Source organism: Mobula birostris, chromosome 24 (genome assembly GCF_030028105.1).
Source record: "Mobula birostris isolate sMobBir1 chromosome 24, sMobBir1.hap1, whole genome shotgun sequence".
In the NCBI taxonomy this organism is placed as follows: domain Eukaryota; kingdom Metazoa; phylum Chordata; class Chondrichthyes; order Myliobatiformes; family Myliobatidae; genus Mobula; species Mobula birostris.
Window position 1 is genome coordinate 55,705,296 of NC_092393.1, and position 19,564 is coordinate 55,724,859.

Here is a 19,564-nt window from a genome sequence, read left to right on the forward strand (position 1 = left end):
AGAGCGTAGGTGTTCAGCAAAACGATCTCCCAGTCTGCGTCGGGTCTCGCCAATATATAGAAGGCCACATCGGGAGCACCGGACGCAGTATATCACCCCAGCCAACTCACAGGTGAAGTGTCGCCTCACCTGGAAGGACTGTCTGGGGCCCTGAACCTCATGTTTGCATAAGAGATATTTACTTGTTTCAGATATTGAACATTTAGAAATAACACTGAATCTGCTCCTATGAAAGTAGGCACTGAAATTTTAAACTTCTACACTTGTTTGAAATAGTACATCTTGTGAATGGCAACACATTTCAAGAGATCAAGAGGGTGAAAAAGCAAAGCCTTTTAAAAATGAGTGTTGCAATCAATGTACCAAAACAAATACACATCACATTATGTTAAGACCTTTATTTTGACAAGTGATTCCAGATTTAGTTCAATTAATCAAGCCAGTATCTGGCTTATTTGGTATCAACTGGACAAAACCATTCCAAGTACAATACCTGGTGCCCAATTTTCACTTAATGCAGAATATCACAAATCCTCAGTTGTGCATTGCTTCATGTCAACAGTTCTCCAATTTGCAATAAAACAAGAAAGCCAAGTAACTTCAATTAACAGTGCGAATTTATTTCATGGTCTGGTGGGGCAAGTCCATCCACCCATGAAAACATGCAACCAGTAAAACATATCCCAAAATGAAAACATTCAGTACAAAACAGGACTGTGACTTAAAAAGTTACATAGATTTAAAAACCTATTCCATTGCGCCACTAGACTACATTGTTCGCGTCCCTCCCACAAAGGGAAAATAGTCAATTTTCAAGCTTGCTTAACTTGTGTCCATCTAAAAAGAAAAAACAAGTAAATGTTAACAGTAAAATAATGTTACAACTTTATGATATTGCTAGAAGCATTTTAGATCTACAACATTGGTTGTGCAACAGCTAGAGGGGGCCATTCAGCAGCTCACTGAGCTGTCAACCACCCACTCCTTGCATGAAACCAACTCACACCTATCCCATCTAGTCCTTATGAGCACTCAGCTACAAGACTAATTCAGTACTTCCACTATATCACCAGACCTTTTCAGTTACCTCTGAAATGTTTCCCACTTTTAATACCTCACCTTTCTGCCAAAGGGTTGAAATAACTGACAAGGTTGTGCTCACGCTGTTTACTTTATCCTCCATGCTAACCGGAATCCAAACGTTAATCTTTGATGCCTGCACCCTACTCCACAGGACCCTGTCTCTCACCATGTCATTTCAAATTCAAGCCCCATCACTGTTCCTTTGCAACGAAAATGTCTGATCTCATTTCCTTAAATGAGAACAGTAATCCCTTTCCTTTTTGCCACATCAACTAATGTCCTCAAAGTATTCACAATCTATTCTTGTTTAAAGCATCAATAACATGGCTTGTGAAAGAAATAACACTTATTAGTCTCAGTTGGAAATGGCAAGGACTGAATCCTGAGAGCCCTTGGTCGAGTTTAAATTTCTCTATCAAGGAACAAACCAATAAGGACAGATGGGAAGGACTCAAATCATTCTAAACCTAAAAATCATGATGCTCAATCATGGATACTAGCAGTAATCTGTAATAATCCCACTAAAACCAAGATAACCCACACAACACCAAACTTACCCTAGCATTATAAGCATCCAACTGGGCATCCAGCTCTTCTGCTGAAAGTTGTTGTCTTGAATTTCTTCCACTTCTGCCACCTCTTCCACCTCTGTTGCCTCCCCTGGACCGTCTATTTCCACCCCCGAATGCATTACCGCGAGTTCTGCTTGCAGCTCTGTTTCCTCTAAAATAAAAAAGGAAAACAGTTGTGTGAATACTGCACGACACTAAGCAAAGCAAGTCAGTACAGCAGCACAGAAACAGGCCCTTTGGCCCATCTAGACCATACTGAGCCGTACCTATCCCATCAACTTGCATCTGACCATAGTCCTCCCACTCATGTATCAATCCAAACTTCTCAAATACTGCAATCCAACATGCACCCACCACTTCTGCTGGCAGCTCATTCAACAATTACAGCATCCTCTGAATGTAATAACTCCTCACTATAATCTAATCATAAAAAACCTTCATGTATTTACCCTACCCATAACCCTTGCTATTCTGTAGACCTCTATTAAAATTCATTCTTCTACACTCTAGGGAAGAAGTCCTAATCTATTCAACCTTTTGCTGTAACTCAGGTCCCACAGTCTGCTCTTTCAAGCTTATTGGCCTTTCTTCTAACCAGACTGCATGAGGTCTCACCAACATCTTGTACAACTTCATAATATTTCAACTTGTACAACTTCATAATATTTCAACTCCTTCCCTTATTACAGAATTTAGCAAATTTTATGAAATTCAATGTACTAAAAGCTCCCCTTACAATCTTATCTACTTGTGATATCACAAGGAATTATTGATCTAGCACACCTCAGTGCCTTACCATTCATTTTATCAGTCCACCCAAAATGCATTAAATTCCATGTGTCAGCTCATTTTCCCAGCTGTACTTTTCAAGATTACTTTCTAAGCTTTGACAGCCTTTCTCACTGCTCATTCTACTCATTCTTGGTGTCATCTACAAACTTGCTGATTCAGTTCACCATCCAAGTCATTAATATGGTTTGACAAACAAACAACCCAGCACCAATCCGTGTGGCACACTAGCCACATGCCTCCAGTTAGGCCTTCTCCCACCACTCTGGCTTCTCCCACTAAGCCAATGTTAAATCCAATTGATTATTAGTTTTTTGGACTATTATTAGAGCCTTTCTTAAATAGAAAGACTTTAGCTACCCTCCAGTGCACTGGCACTTTACGTGTGGCTAAGGACATCAAATATCTCTGCCAGGGCCTTGTAATTTCTACACTAGCCCACCTTAAAGTACGAGGGTACACTTCAAAGACCTGAGCACCTCCTCTTGTAATCCACACACAGTCCATGACCTCTTTTTAATTGACTCTTTCCAGAATAAGATGACAAAAATATCATTTAAGATTTCCAGCTCCATGCATAGATGGAGCCAAGATTATTTGTGGCTTTCCCCAAAGTTATTTATCTTACGTGACAGAACTCTGCAAAACAGTTATAGACAGAACTCATTCTGAATTACATTGAACAGTGTTTGAGTATTTTAATTTGGTTAAAGAAACAGTGAATATTGTGATAAATGTACTAACCTCACAATATTCATATGAATAAAAGCAACTAAAAGCTCTGTATCCTCTGCTGCACATGAATACTTTCCACTTGTCCAACTGATCATTGCTTCAAAGAAAATCATTTTCAGTTCAGCCTGATTCAAGCAGCCCTAATTCACATCACACACTTCCCTACATCTAGCTAAAAGAGGTGCAGTGTTACAGGCTATGGAAAGAACTCAAAAGCTCCTGTACCATCTAAACCAGTGACCTCTTCTGCATCTTAGGCAAAACTCAAGATCAAAGGTGACTTGCAACCACATCTTTTCTGTGTTTCAGAGGTAACTAATGCGGCTAGTGTGTGACATGCAGACTATGGATGAGAAAGGCAGGTAAACAAGTTTGCCAATTGGCCTATTTTTTTTTTGCCTTTTATACAGAGCTCTACTATCACCACACCACTAATTTGGAAATCAATTGCAATTCCCATACTGAAGAAACCTTCCTCCTCCCTCAGAGCTACATTCAGCTTTAAGTAAGAGAATGTCATGACCAGATAGAAGTACCGAGTCACAGCCAGATGTACAGACTGAAAATGCTTACCCAACTACAGGTCTTCTTTGGGCATCGATTTGTGAGGTAACTAGTTGAATGTTCATTGGTCGTCCTTTTTTAAACCACAAAGGAAAAAAGCTCAGTTAGTTGATCACAATAAGCACAAGAAATGCTGAAGATAGTATGTTGACAAAATAGAAGTCTTAATTTCTAGCTTGAAGCAACAGAAATACACTCCTTGCTACACTCAAAATATCTACCACCAGAAGAATCCCAAATTATGGTATTAATACAAGCCATAATTGCTTGTATTAGTACCATAATAAAATTATGGTACTAATACAAGCAATGTTTCTGATCACAAAGGATTTAAAAGTTTGCTTTTAGACATTTCAGAATTAAGCCAAACTATTTCTATTTTGCAGACATTTTATCCACAAGTATTTCCCAACAAGGTAATGCACCTTGAACATTTGCTTTAATCACTGGCTTGATGTAGGTCATTCTTTTGAGAGCTGTAATCACCATTTCTATCCAACTGTCAATAGCAACTTAACCTGCATGTCACTTCCATAATTCATAGCATCACTTTTTGAATTTGCATTAATACATTCTCCATTTTAATCCTGTTCAATAGAAATTTTTTCAAATTTAAAACTGATCTAATATTGTTATAGCAATCACTGAACCAAAATCTTTTGCCTCCATTTAACCTCTAGGATTTTAAAGCTTGAGATTAAAAGAACAAAGATGTTAATTCTACTATAATAGGTAGATCAGCCAGAATTAAACAGCTACAAAGCAACCTTTCATGTTTCTTCTATTGGGGCCAGTTAGATTACACATAACCTGTATGTCTGCCACATCAGATGCAGGCCTCAAAAGGCATTGAAAATGGGGAAATACCAGTACAAAGTTGATTTAACTTGATATTCTCTTACCCAAACACCGGAATTGAAGTATATGCATATTTTAAACAAGCAAGACTTAAACATAACTAGATCATTTAGAATGATGTGAAATTACAACCAAGTCCTAAACAATGTAGTTATAAGTGTACCAATGCTTTAAGTTTGCAAAGATGTTATAAACACATGCTAAACATTCAAAATTAGGAAAAAATCAAGCAAATTCACTTTCAAGATTCAGTCCTAAAAAGATGTTTAATAATTTTTCACTAAACTGTTACCATCTAAGGGAACTCCGTTATATTGCTTCATGGCTTTCAAAGCATCTGCCTTTCGCTCAAAGTGTACATCAGCCGTCCCCAAACTGCGACCGGATCTATCATAATGTACAGCCGCTTTCTTCAATGTTCCAAACTCAGCAAAAAGCTCCTGCAAAATCAAAAACATAGATCTAGCACCTTTCACAAAACACTGCAGAATGCTTCACTAGAGGGTTTAGAAAATCTGCTACTAAACCACATAATACAAGTAGAACAAGGTACAGGATCAGAGGATTTTGGAAGGCAATTCCACAGAATGCCAACAATGAAATTTAGGGAGGAACAAGAAATCAAAATTAAGGTAAAAGTTATAAACTGCCATAGACCTGATGTTATAGTGCAAACAACAATGTCTGACACAGAAAATAAAGCTGAAAAGAAACCTATTCAGCTTTAAATTACAGCAAGGTCAATTTTGGCACATTTACATTAATGTAGTTTTGATATTTACCTGACAATTTTACTATCATGTATTATGGTTTTATAAGCTCATGAATCACTATACACAATCATGGAGTAACATACATCACTGAATAGGGCAGTTAATTTTGGAGTTGTTTTAACACTTGGGATGATAGAACCATGTTAATTAAATGTTTTATAGTAATAGTTTCCAATTAAGATTTAAATTTGACAGTAAAACTAATGGCAGATTATATATGACATCATGTCACTTATATCATGCCATAGGCAGTAAAAACTTAAAATCAGCAACAGGGGGCATAATGCAGGCTTGAAGATGTCTAGGAAAGTCAGTCTGGAATTTGAGGCATTGGTAGATGGAAACCCTGCCTCTAAGAGGAACCATTAAAAACCAGAGTGTCAATTAACCATATAGAAACCAAAGCACAAATCCTCCCCCCCCATGAGCACTACAGAATTTAAATTCAGATAGCCTGGATCTTTAAAAAAAGATAGCAAGGTGAAGAGAATAATAAAACTACCAGATTGCCAGAAAACTCATCTGGTGCATCAAATTGTACCATTCTTATCCAGCGTGGCTTATATGTGGATTCACACTCACATTTGACTCAAATGCAAGTCTAGCAGTTCAGTTTGAGCTCAGTTGAGCATGAGGTACCCACCATCCAGATCATGCTCTCTTCTCAATGCTGCCATTAGGAAGATGGTACAGGAGCCTCATGACCACCCACCAGGTTCAGGAACAGTTACTACCCTCAACCATCAGGTTCTTGAAATAGAGGGGGATAACTTCTTTTGCCCCATCACTAGACCATCCCCAAGGACTTCATGTCGTGTTCCTGATACTTATTGCTTTTCTTTGTTTTTGAGTTTGTCATCTTTTACACACTGGTTGTTTGTCCATCCTGTTGTGTGCAGTCTTTCATTGATTCTATTGTGTTTCTTTGATTTACTGAGTATGCCCACAAGAAAATGAATCTCAGGGTTGTATATGCACTTTGATAATAAAATTTCCTTGAATAGAAATTCAGATCCCAAAAAAGTAAACGTAAAATACTTCAATCACAGGTCTGGCAGAAATTTCAAAATAAGCTTGAGCAAGGGGGTGGAGAACAGAAGAGAAGGAATCCAATAACCAAATATTCTGCATCTTTGAATAAATGACAGTTTGGAGGGGAGTGGGACACCAAGTTTACAAAGGATAGAGAATGGAGGTTACAGGCTGATTGCAAATAGCCATGGAGACTTCAGGCAAGATTGAGACAATGAAAGCTGCTACATTATTGGAAATGAGTAGTCTGAGCGAAGGCCCGTTCATGGGTGGGCCAGATTCCTAACAGTAAAGTGCTTCACTAATCTCCAGATGCAGATTTAGAACCCAGAGTTGCAGACATGTCAATCCAAATGGAAGTGTTTTAAACAGACTCAATCCAACTTTTGTGAAGAATTCTGAAATCCTGAACAGCAAGCCACCTTTTAACAGCCATTTGGAAGGTGCAAGACCAAATATGTAAACAAACTTTCCTAAAGTACAAAACAAATTAACTGCAGGTGCTCAGAATATTCAGGCAAGACAGCATCCAGAGGGAAGAAAGCTGCCAATGTTTCCAGATTAATTCTTGAGATTAGCCACCTGAAACATCTCTCTACAAATACTGGTTTACCAAGGATTTTCAGTGACAATTTCATTTCCTAAAAGGACTTGGAATTCAAACATCAATCCAAATATTAATTATAACCTGTAGACAAATGATGCATGCATACACCAAGAGATAGCGGTAGACAAGAGTTGTAATTTAAGCTTATTTCATCTTAATGTTAAGACAATATGTCTATCATAAATGCCAAAAATGACAGCTTGCAGTATAAACCAACAATTACACCTAATTGGTCTGCCCACAGAAGCTTCATATATGTTCTCATTTCCACAGGAAGGCTAGTATAAAAGGCAGAACCAAAGGCTGCTAGAAATAACCAGTAAGTGTCTGCAATCCACTGCATCATATGAAAATGACTATTACCCTGGGCTTCACTTACCTGAATATCTGCATCAGATACACCAAAGTCTAAGTTCGACACCAAGAGCTTGCCACCAGTTTCAACACCACCGCTAGCTCCAAAACCACTGTCAAAAAGGTCATGTTGCCACTTGTCTGGGAGTTGTTTCGGCTATAAGAAAATAAACAGATACACCTCGCTGACTTCCTACATTTGTTACCCCAAACGTTGGTTAATCCATGTCCAGTTACTGTCATCCCACCCCTCCATTACACTGATAAGCCAGAATTAGCTGCTAGTTTAAAATTACTGCCAATACAACTTAAAATGTTGACCTTACCTGAGATGGATTAAATATTTTAACATGATCACAGATGCAATGAATGTATTTCATAGCTAATTATGTTGAATTCACAAAATTCATTACATTAGTAACATCACTAATGAATACACGGTAACAATCAAATAACAATTAAGCAAAGAATCTGATGTAACTTGTTACTTGGTGAAAAATGAAGTCACTTATAATCCTACCACTGTTTCCACAGCACATCTGGAACTAAAGCCTGGATTCCTTTTAATAGCCACTAGACAAGATACTTGGTGTGAAATTCCTCCTCCACGGAGTCAACTGCGTGAGATCGCCTCTTGGCAAAAGCAAGCTGCTCTCCATTTTTCCTCAAAATTCCTTCGTAATACGACAATCCAGCATGCACTTGGCAAAGTCTCAAACGACCTTTAGTCCCAAATAACGGCCTCAGTAAATCAGCAAAACTTTGAAAGTCCATAACTCAGATGATTTGCAACAGTTCTTAACAGGCCGTCAAAGCTGCATGCAACTTTTATTTAATAAAAGTTCAACGTTCTTGAAGAGGTTTGTAGCCTGTGCAACAGTTCCGTTTGAGTCAAATCGAATGGCATAGCATAAAATACGTGTCCTTTTGTGCAAAAGTTCATTCAAATCAATAGAGGCTTGGTTGCATAAAACAGTTCACAGGGAAGGAGATCATTGTTGCTGAGAAATGTTGGTCTAATAGATTGTCTTTAAGCCTCTCTTGCAGACATAGATTGCACCCCAGTGCCTTTTGTCGAGTTGCTCCGTGATCCCGCGCTGGCCTCGGCGCCTCCCAAAGTTGTGGCGCCCAGGCCCTCCGCCATTTTACCGCCCGGGGCAAAACGGGGCTGGCGACCGACCGACGAGGATTCAAATCCAGACAGGCGCCGCTCTCTCCGACAACTCCTGTGCTTGAAATTCGAAGCCGGCGGACGTCTCTCGCACTTTCTCTCTTTGTAAAATTTACACGGGCTAACAAATTACATCTTGCTTTTTAAAAAAATTGAATTGACAACGGCTCTGCCAATATGGCGCCGCTCCGTCACGGTTCCAAATTTAAACCGTTTTTTAAAAATCGTTTAAAAAATAAACCTACAAAGATTTTGCTTTTTTCCTCTCTGGGCTTAAATGCAAAACATTTATCATTTTGTTTACACCGCGGTCGCTGCTTCCTACCCTGCTGTAAGGAGCCGGTCGGTTTCTTCCCCGCATTGCGCTCTGTCTGTTGCGCATGAGGCCTACACCCAGGCCCCCTCCGCCGCCGCCTCGGCCTCCCGCTCCTCGACCGGCGAGGCCGCCCACGCCGCCTCGCCCTGCTCCGCGGCCCATGCCGCCTCCCCCGCCGCGGCCGCCACCTCTTCCGCCGCGGCCGCCCGGGCTTTTCTGCCGGTTCAGTTTGATGATGTCGTCCAGGGACATGTCGAGTTTATCGCCCATTTCCCTCTTTGTTTCGTTTCTCTTCCCCCAAATCGAAAGAGTTCAACCCTGGTTTCTGGACTAGATTTAACACAGGACGCGGAGGTTGTTTCAGATGGGGCTCGCTTTCTTTCAGCGTCCTCCTCGACCGAGCATTTAAAGGATGAATTCGCCCCTCAGCAGCCGTCGGCGCGGTCCGTAATGGCGGCTCCCTCACGACAACAGGCAGCTTAGGGGGGTCATGTACCGCCCGCTGGTTGACGTCACGGATGACGCATTCGAGTGAACCAATCAGCACAATAGTAGGTGGGTCATTCACAAATTCTTGAAGGAGCGGCTGAGTTTCTCCAACATTTTTTTTTGTCCAGGTTGTTGCTATAGCCCGCCTTTTTACACGATTGGATGGTGTGATGTGGAAAAGGCACCTCGGGTGGAACCCGGCTGGGATAGTAGCACTGACGTGTGGGCAAGAACTCAGGCACTTTTAACTATGTTGCCTCTCCAACCTCATTCCGTAGCGTAACAGCCGTTGCGACTTTAGCTTCAAGCCTGAAATAACAGCAGAAGTTGCAGGTCCAGTAGTAGCAGGGAAACAAACTCAGTGATAAACACAAGAGATTCTGCTAATGCTGGAAATCTAAGCAACTTGAGAGGAACTGTCGATGTTTCGGGTCCAAACTCTGCATCAGGACGAAGTTTAACTCAAAGTTTAAAGTAAATGTATTTATCAAAGTGAGATTAATTCTCTTGCAGGCATTCACAATAGAATCAATGAAAAACTATATACAAAGACTGACAAACAACCAATGTGCAAGAGACAGACTGTGCATATAAAAGTGAACATGAAGTAAAAGAGAACATGAATTTAAAGTCCTTGAAAGTTCAAGCTTATTGTCATTCAACTACTGTATGCACAAGTATACAACTAAACGAAACAGCATTCCTCCAATGCCAGGGTGCAAACCACAGTCACTCACAGCACATATAGTTATGATAGCACATACACTCACCAAAATAATATTAGCACAAGTCTCTGACTGATATGGCCTGAAGATTGATGGTGTATGGAATGTTGTCCTGGAACCATGTTTCTGCAAAAGCAAGCACACAGCAGTTCCTCATCTCGCACGGGGTCAGCCACAGATAATTAGGCAGTTAGTCCATATGTTGTGGGATCAGTTCAGAGTTGAGGTGAGTGAAGTTATCCACACTGGTTGAAGAGTAACTGAACCTGGTAGTGTGGGACCTAATGTTCCTGCTCCTCCTGCCTGATGGTTGCAGCAAGAAGAGATCATGACCTGGGTGGTGGGGATCCTTGAAGGATGCTGCTTTCTTGTGTCAGCGCTCCTTGTAGATGTGCTCAGTGGTGGTGGGGGCTTTGCCTGTGATGGGCTAGGCCATATCCGCCACTTTAATTTGGCTTTCCATTCCTGGGCGTTGGTGTTTCCATACCAGGCTATTATGGAACCAGTCAGGACACTCTCCACTGTGCATCAATAGAAGTTTTAGGTTACATGCTAAATCTACGCAAACTTCTAAGAATGTGAGGCACTATTATGCCTTCTTTATAATGGCCCTCATGTGCTGATCCCAGGACAGATCTGTTGATATGATGGTGACAAGGAGTTTAAAGTTACTGACTGTCTCCACCTCTGATCCCTTAATGAGGACTTTCAGTTTCTTCCTCCTGTAGTCAATAATCAGCTCTTTGGTTTTGCTGACATTGAATGAGAGGTTATCGTGGAACCATTCAACCAGAGTTTCAGACTCTGAAAGCACCTCACTGTAGATGTGAGTGCCACTGGGGCATCAGTTGCTGAGACAGATCACCCTGATCTTCTTGGGCACCCTTATGACAGGCGCCCTTTTGAAGCAGGTGGGAACCTCCAAATGAAGCAATGAGAGATTGAAGATGTCCTTTAACACTTCAGCCAAATGGTCAGCTCAGATTTTCAGTACCCTGCGAGAGACAGTACACCATCTGGACTGAATGCCTTGATGGTTTTTGAAGGATATTCTGACATCAGACTCTGAGACAGAGATGACAGGGTGGCCAGATGCTGTGGGGATTCACACAGCTATGATGATATTTTCCCTTTAAAAGCGTGCATAGGAGACACTGAGCTCATCAGGCAGTGAAGCAGCATGGCCATTTACTTTATTACGTTCCGCCTCATAGGACCTATTGGCATGGAAACCCAGCCACAGCTGCCGCACATATAATCGTGTGACTGACTTCACATGAATTGCCTCTTCACTCGCAAGATGGCATTCTGTAGGTCATACCTGGACTTCTTGTCGGGCTCTGGGTTGCTGGTTTTGAAAGCCACAGATCTAGCCCTCAGCAGCCTGGTTCATCCAGGGGTTCTGGCTCGGTATGTTCTTGAACTCAGCGAGTCGCAGAGCATCTGCAGGGGACATCGGATTTGTTGATGCTTCCAGTCGAAACCCCACATCAAGATGGAGTTGATCTCCGATAGCATATAAATTACAATTCATCACCAAAATACATGTCTATTGCCATACACTTTATTTATTTAGCAATACAGCGCAAAGTTGGACCTTCGAGCCGCACCACCCCAGCAACCCCTGAGAAACTCGATTAACCTTACCCTAGTTGCAGGACAATTTACAATGACCAGTTAACCTACCCAGTACATCTCTGGACTGTAGGTGGAAGCCACAGAGCCCCGAGAGAAAAAAAAACACTCATTCTATGGGGAGGACGTAGAGACTCCTTACAGAACAGTGCTGGAATCGAACTCCAAACTCCAGCACTCCCTGAGCTGCAATAGTGTCGCAATAACCTGCTGCGCTACTATGAAATTCATTTTCTTGCGGTCATCTGCAGGAAAATAAAGAAATAAAATATAATTTATGAAAAACTACACAATGTGACAATGTGCAAAAGAAGACAAATTGTGGAAATTTTTAAAAATAATACCACGAACTTGATTTGTAGAATCCTTGAAAGTGAGACTGTGCATCAGAGTTGTGGTGAGAGAAGTTGTGGCTGATTCAGGGGCCTGATAGTTGAAGGGTAATAACTGCTCCTCAACCTGGCGCTGTTGGACCGAAGGCTTCTGTATCTCTTACCCGATGGAGTAGTGAGAAGAGAGCATGGCCTGTGTGGTGGAGTCCTTGGTCATGGATGCTGTTTCCTTGTGGCAGTACCCCTTGTAAGTGTGCTCAACGGTGGGGAGGGCTTCGCCTGTGATGGACTGGGCTGTATCCACTACATGTTGTAGACTTTTCCATTCCTGGGCATTTGCCTTTCCATAAAAGGCCATGATGCAACCACTGCGCATCTATAGAAGTTTGTCACATTTTAGATGACATACTGTCAAACTCCTAAGAAAGCAGTCGTGCCTTCTTAGTAAGACACATAAAAGTTGCTGGTGAACGCAGCAGGCCAGGCAGCATCTCTAGGAAGAGGTACAGTCGACGTTTCAGGCCGAGACCCTTCGTCAGGACTAACTGAAGGAAGAGTGAGTAAGAGATTTGAAAGTGGGAGGGGGAGGGGGAGATCCGAAATGATAGGAGAAGACAGGAGGGGGAGGGATGGAGCCGAGAGCTGGACAGGTGATAGGCAAAAGGGATATGAGAGGATCATGGGACGGGAGGCCCAGGGAGAAGGAAAAGGGGGGAGGGAGGGGAAAACCCAGAGGATGGGCAAGGGGTATAGTGAGAGGGACAGAGGGAGAAAAAGGATAGAGAGAAAAAGAATGTGTGTATATAAATAAATAACGGATGGCTCTTCTTTCAGTTAGTCCTGACGAAGGGTCTCGGCCCGAAACGTCAACCGTACCTCTTCCTAGAGATGCTGCCTGACCTGCTGCGTTCACCAGCAACTTTTATGTGTGTTGCTTGAAATTCCAGCATCTGCAGATTTCCTCGGTTTGCCTTCTTAGTAATGGCATTTATTAGCTGGTCCCAGGATGGATCCTCTGATATGGTAACTCCAAGAAATTTAAAGTTACTGAACCTCTCCAGCTCCAATCTCCTAATGAGGACTGCCTCATGAATTGTAATAGCATATTAATATCTCTGATAGCAGATTAATTATTTAAGGGCCTAATTCTCCAAGTCCCTTTGGACCATCAATGCTTTGAGTTTGCTACCATTGAAAGATGAGGTGGCACAGTAAATTCTGAGTCTCAGTCCTTGAGAGCAGAATAAAGAGAAAGGAAAAGGGTCTGTGCGGCCCGAGTCTCCCAGCCATCCATCCTGCAACCTTTCTACAGGCTCGTTATTCAGTTCACTATGTCTTCACATGGAGGTTCTTGTGATCTAGCCATCATGTCCTTAGAATGAGAACAAAATCCCACTGTGATAGCTGGGGAATTTCCATTCAAGTAACCGCATACATAGGAAAATAACAAAAGGGCCAGACTCGATAGTGGTAACCATGAAACCACGAGACTTTTGTAAAAATCCCATTTGGTTCTCTTGTGCCCTTTAGAAAGAAATCTCTCGTCCCTACTCTGGCTTGACTCTGTTCACTCAGTCGAGAGGAAGTTAGGGATGGAAGGTAAATGGTAACATTATGTTCAGAAGATCATAAGACCAAAAGACATAGGAGTAAAAATAGGCTCTTCAGCCCACTGGGTCTGGTCCATGACTCAATCATGGCCGATTATTATCCCTCTCAACCCCATTCTTATGCCTTTTCCCTGTAAAGTTTGATGCTTTTAAAGAACCTATCAACCTCCGCTTTAAATATATTCACTGGCTTGGCCTCCAAAGCCATATGTGGCAATGGATTCCACAGATTCACCACCCTCTGGCCAAAGAAATTCCTTTAAATCTCTATTCAAAGAGACGTGCTTGTATTCTGAGGCAGAACCCTCTGTTCCTACACTTCCCCACATCCACTCTATCTAGGTTTTCAATATTTGATAGGTTTCAATGAGGTTCCCCCTTCTTCTTCTAAAATCCAGTGGGTACAGGCCCAGAGCCATCAAACACTTCTCATATGTTACCCTTTTCACTCACAGGAACAATCTCCTGAACTTCTTCTGGATGCTCTCCAATGACAGCATTTCCTCGCTTAGATATGGGACCCAAAGCTGCTTATAAAACTCCAAATAAGATATAGGAGCAGAATTGGCCGAATGTGGTCCATATCCCTGAATAATTGAAAATTATTAAAAAGCTCTGTTTTATCCCTTTTGGGTTCAAAGTGCTCAGCCTGGTGATGTCATACTGTCTCACTTCTGAGTATCCAGCATGTTCTGCCTTTACAATGGCATTGTCTATTATTTTTGTCCCCCCAACCCCCCACTGCTGCTTGCTTCCCAATAGTCACAAACAGGTCGATGAGAAATTGAGAACAACTGTCCAAAGTTTGAAGTACATTTATTGTCAAAGTTCGTATAAATTATACATCCTTGAAATTCAGCTCTTTACAGGCAGACAGAAAACAAAAACAAAACCTGAAATTACACATTCAAAAAAAAACTAACAATCACCCAAGGTGCAGAGGGAGAGAAAAACACATAACGTACAAACAATGAAAGGAAGCAACGGCACTCAGAATGAAACTGACCCCACAGACACGAAGCCCGGAGTGGCTGTAGTAGGCCACAGCCTCAGTGCCACTGAGAGCAGAGTAGACGTGGAGCAGCAAGCAGAACCAGCTCAACCCTCACCTCTAGTCCTTTTCAATCCATCCGGCCCGGTGCTTAAATTGTCCAAACACCGGGTCATCCCCCGAGCTAGGATCCGGGCCCTGTCGTGGCGATACACTCTGGGCCTGGACCCTGCCACCGCGTTTCCAGCCCGCACCCAACCTCTCCAAACGACCGGCGATCCAACCTCGTTCTCGATTCCGGTGGATGGGCTCCGAAACTCCCAACTTTTCTCCGCTTCACGTCCCCCGACTCCGTCTCGACCATGACTCAACCTCACTCCAGCTTTGCATCACAACCGCACGCCTTGACCCTCAACTCAGCCTCGACTTTGCTCGCCCCTTCATTGGTTGTGCTGACTGCTTACCACAATTTTACACAGAAAAAATGTTATTAATAAAGTACTTAGTCGTATTTTTTGCCTAATGAACTGCCGGTAAGCTGTCGACAGTCTTGAGTAGAGCTATCTTAAACCGCAACAGTTACAATGATCGCAATGTGGGGTTTCGGCTGGTAGCACTGACAACTCCTTTCCTCCAACAGAAACTATTCAACCTTCTGATTTCCTCCAGTAGATTAGACCATAAAACCACAAGACTAGAATTAGGCCATTCAGCCCATCCAGTCTGTTACACCATTCCATCATGTCTGATTTATTATCGCCCTCAACCCCATTCTCCTGCCTTCTTCCTGTAACCCTTAACTCCCTTTTTAATCAAGAACCTATCAACCTCCACTTTAAATATACCCAATGACTTGGCCTCCGCTGCAGTCTACGGCAATAATTCCACAGATTCACCACCTTTTGACTAAAGAAACTCCTTCTCATCTCTGTTCTAAAAGGATGTCCTTGTTTGCTGAAGCTATGACCTCTGGAACCACTATAAGAAACATCCTCTCCACATCCATTCTATCTGACCCTTTCAACATGTTCTCGGTTTCAATGTCCTCTCATTCTTCCAAGCTCCAGTGAGTATAGATCAGGGATTCCCAACCTGGGGTAAATGGGCCCTTTGTTTAATGGCGTTGGTCCATGGCATATACAAGGTTGAGAACCCCTAGTACAGACCCAGAGCCATCATATGCTCCTTATATGTCAACCCTTTTTTTCCTGGGATCATTCTTGTGAACTTCCTGGGGACCCTCTCCAACACCAGCACATTCCTAGAGTGGTCTAACCAATGCCTTACAAAACCCCAGCATTATTACATCGTTCCGATTGCTTTTCATTCCTGATCCTGGCACCTGGAACCTCTGGAGTTCAGTGGATCAGTATCTGCTGCATTCGTTTAGAGCCCCTTGGATACTCCACATGCTTAAACACAAGAGATTCTGCCGATGCTGGAAATCCAGAGTAACACACACGAAATGCTAGAGGAACCCAGCAGGTCAGGCAACATCTACAGAGAGGAAAAAGCAGTCGACAGTTTGGGCCCACACCCTTTCTCAGATATTTCTGTTGATGCCGCCTGACCTGTTAAGCTCCTCCAGCATTTTGTGTGTGTTACTTCCTACTCTCTGTGTTTTTCACATTCGTACTGTTTTTTTCCTCAGCATGGACCCAAAATCATCATCAAGGGAGAGATTAAAGGGAAATGTTAATAATAACTCAGAATCTGGTTGGTGGATAGGAAATGGGCCAGTAGTGGCTAGTGCAACTCTACTACAGCAACAGCGCCAATGACCTGGGATCAATTCCTTAAGGAGTCTGTGTGTTCTCCCTGTGACTGCATATGTTTCCTCTGGGTGCTCTGGTTTCCTCCTACATTCCAAAGATGTTCGGGTTAGCAGGTTAATTGGTGATGTGGGCTCGTTGGTCCGGAAACCCTGCTACCATGCTGTATCTCTAAATAAACACCAGTCCTGAGGAAAGATCTCAGCCCGAAACGTCAACGCTTTATTCCTCTCCATAGATGCTGCCTGACTTGCTGAGTGCCTTCCTCATTTCATATGTGCTATTCTGTATTTCCAGCATCTGCCGAATCTCTTGTTTATAAATGAAAACCTTCACTCAGTGGCCACTTTATTAGGTACATCTGTACACTAGCTCACCAATCATGTGGCAGTAACTTAATGCAAAAAGGCATGCAGACATGGTCAAGAGGTTCACTTGTTGTTCAGAGCAAACATCAGAATAGGGAAGAAATGTGATCTAAGTGACTTTGAGCGGGGAATGATTGTTGGTGCCAGACAGGGCGGTTTGAGTATCTCAGAAACTGCCGATCTGCTGGTATTTTCACACACAACAGTCTCCAGAGTTCACAGGGAGTGGTGCAAAAAACAAAACAAAAACATCCGGTGAGCAGCAGATCTGTGGGCAAAAATGCTTTGTTAGTGAGAGAGGTCAGAGGAGAGTTACTGCTACCTTTCCTGTCAAGCTGACAGGAAGGTAGCAGTAATTCAAACAGCGTGTTACAACTGTGATGTGCAGAAGAGCATCTCTGAATGGACAACACATTGAGCCTCAAAGTGGATGGGCTACAGCAGCGAAGACCACAGCAGATCCACTCCTGTACCTAATAAAGCAGCCACTGAGTGTATAACAGTACATCACATTTAATGGAATAAAAGTGATGCACTAATACTGTTCCTGTCATGAAAAAAATTGGTTTTGAATAATCAAAACCAAACTGATCTGATGTGTCAAAGACACAATTTAATTCTTTTCAGACTTTACTGCAGTTTCATTTTTCTGTTCAGAATTTCTTGAGTCATCATCCTACATATTGGCCGTTATATCCTTAGAATACCAGAGAACGATGCTATCAAAGGTCCCAATGGGACAGTTATGTAGAAATGGCACTTTGCCATTTGGATACTCATTAGATGTGTTTGACATATTTCATTATCTCATATGGAGTCACTTCTGCCTGGGTCTCATCTGTCAATTTCTCTACTTCCTGGTTACTTCCCCTTAGGGAATAAATATATCCTTCCTACAATATTTTGTAGACTGTATCAAATCTCAGAGTTATAATCAGTGCAGCCTGTTAAGAGATTGTTTGTCATTCATCTTCTTATATTATCCTCTCTGCCAATTAAAAGTTTTTATGTGTTTTTAGTTGATTATATTCCCTGTTCAAGGCAGGAATATGGGGAATTTGAATCTAGCAATAAGAACAGGTACTATAAATATAATTACAATATACACTCACCCACAATATACTGCCCGTTACAGCACTAGCATTTAGAGCAACAATGAAGGTCCTCCATCTCTGTCTGTCCTTGGTCACTCAGATGTAGAAGGATTCTTCATTGCCGTTTCCGCATCAGTTTTGTTCGATCAGTCAGAGTGGTTATCCCTGAGCTCAAACCCAGAACCGGTGGACCACTCTCAGTTTGGCCTCTACCCTTTGACCTGTTTGGCATGGGTGATCCTGCCAAGAGCCAAAGCATAAAGCCAACGTAGCAACATAAAAGTGTGTAGACATGGTCAAGAGGTTCAGTTGTTGATCAGACCAAACGTCAGAATGTGGAAGAATTGTGATCTAAGTGACTTTGATCATGGAATGATAGTTGGTGCCAGACGGAATATCTCAGAAACTGCTGATCTCCTGGGATTTTTCACGCAAAACCGTCTCTGGAGATTACAGAGAATGGTGCAATAATTTTTAAAAAATCCAGTGAATGGCAGTACACCTTGTTAATGAGAGAGGTCAGAGAATGGCCAGACTGGTTCAAGCTGACAGGAAGGTGACAGTAATTCAAATATCCACAGTGGTGTGCAGAAGAGCAAGATACAGGAAGTATCTAATAAAGATGCCACTGAGTGTATGCATAAAGACAAAGGCAGATATATTGGTAGTTCAACTAGTATTGGCATTTACTCCAAAGGTAAATTTACAGACCACTATCAATTAGCTGTGAATTTATGAGCCATTGGTCAGACCGTATTTGAATTATTGTGAGCAGTTTTGGGCCCCTTATCTATGCAAGGATGTGCTGGCATTGGAGAGGGTCCAGAAGAGACTCATGGAAACGATCCCAGGAATGAAAAGGTTAACAAGGAATGTTTGATGGCTCTGGGCCTGTACTCGCAGGAATTCAGAAGAATGTGGGGGAGGGGGGTGGATTCTCATTGAAACGTAGTGAATATTGAAAGGCCTAGGCAGAATGAACAGGGAGAGGATGTTTCCAATGGGGAGGGGGTGGGGAGAAGATTTCTAGGACCAGGGTGCAGAGTCTCAGAACAGAAGGACATCCTTTTGGAACAGAAATTAGGAGAATTTCTTTCGCCAGAGAGTGGTGAATCTTTGGAATTCATTGCCACTAACGGCTGTGGAGGCCAAGTCATTGGGTATATTTAAAAATTTATTTTTCCTGTGGGCATACTCAGCAAATCTATAGAATAGTAACTATAACAAGATCAGTGAAAGATTAACCAGACTGCAGAAGACAATAGATCATGCAAACATAAATAAATAGCAATAAATAACGAGAACATCACACATAAAGGCCTAAAAGTGAGGTAATTGGTAATGGGAACATCTCCATGGATGGGGCAAATGAGTGTGTTACCCCCGACGGCGTAGGGTAGTAGGGCTGTAACTGTTCTTGAACCTGGGGGTGTGATTCCTGAGGCTTCGGTACCCTCTACCTGAAGGCAGCAGCGAGAAAGGAGCATTGTTCGATGGTGTCTAATTTCTTTGCCGAGGTACTTGGCAAACCGCGACCTCCCCGAGAAGTGGGTCTCCGCGAGCGGCGGCAGGCCCGCTGATTGACAGCCCGCCCGGGCGCTCCGGCCGCGGTTGCCGTGGTAACCGGAGCAGCGCGCGGCCAGCGGGGGCGGGCGAGGCGCGCAAGCGCAGGCTTCCCACCGTTTCCATCTCGT

At 42.5% G+C, this 19,564-nt stretch overlaps 1 protein-coding gene across 1 annotated transcript; it reads right to left on the reverse strand.

Moving 5' to 3' along the window:
- Positions 1 to 599: 599 nt before the first annotated feature.
- On the reverse strand, positions 600 to 9,341 carry alyref (Aly/REF export factor). The gene is made up of 6 exons (XM_072242055.1): positions 8,864 to 9,341; positions 7,393 to 7,524; positions 4,894 to 5,041; positions 3,753 to 3,816; positions 1,641 to 1,806; positions 600 to 837 (listed from the first exon to the last, which is right to left on the reverse strand). The coding sequence occupies exons 1-6, from the start codon at positions 9,122 to 9,124 to the stop codon at positions 823 to 825; spliced, it is 786 nt and encodes a 261-aa protein (XP_072098156.1). The 5' UTR covers positions 9,125 to 9,341; the 3' UTR covers positions 600 to 822.
- Between the last annotated feature and the right edge of the window lie 10,223 nt (positions 9,342 to 19,564).

Coding starts and splice junctions, on each gene's coding strand:
- alyref (XM_072242055.1), bottom strand. CDS start 9,124: ATGGGCGATAAACTCGACATGTCCCTGGACGACATCATCAAACTGAAC. Junction 7,525..8,863: donor GACCGGCTCCTTACAGCAGG/GTAGGAAGCAGC, acceptor ATTTTCTTATAG/CCGAAACAACTCCCAGACAA. Junction 1,807..3,752: donor CAAAGAAGACCTGTAGTTGG/GTAAGCATTTTC, acceptor TTTTTATTTTAG/AGGAAACAGAGCTGCAAGCA.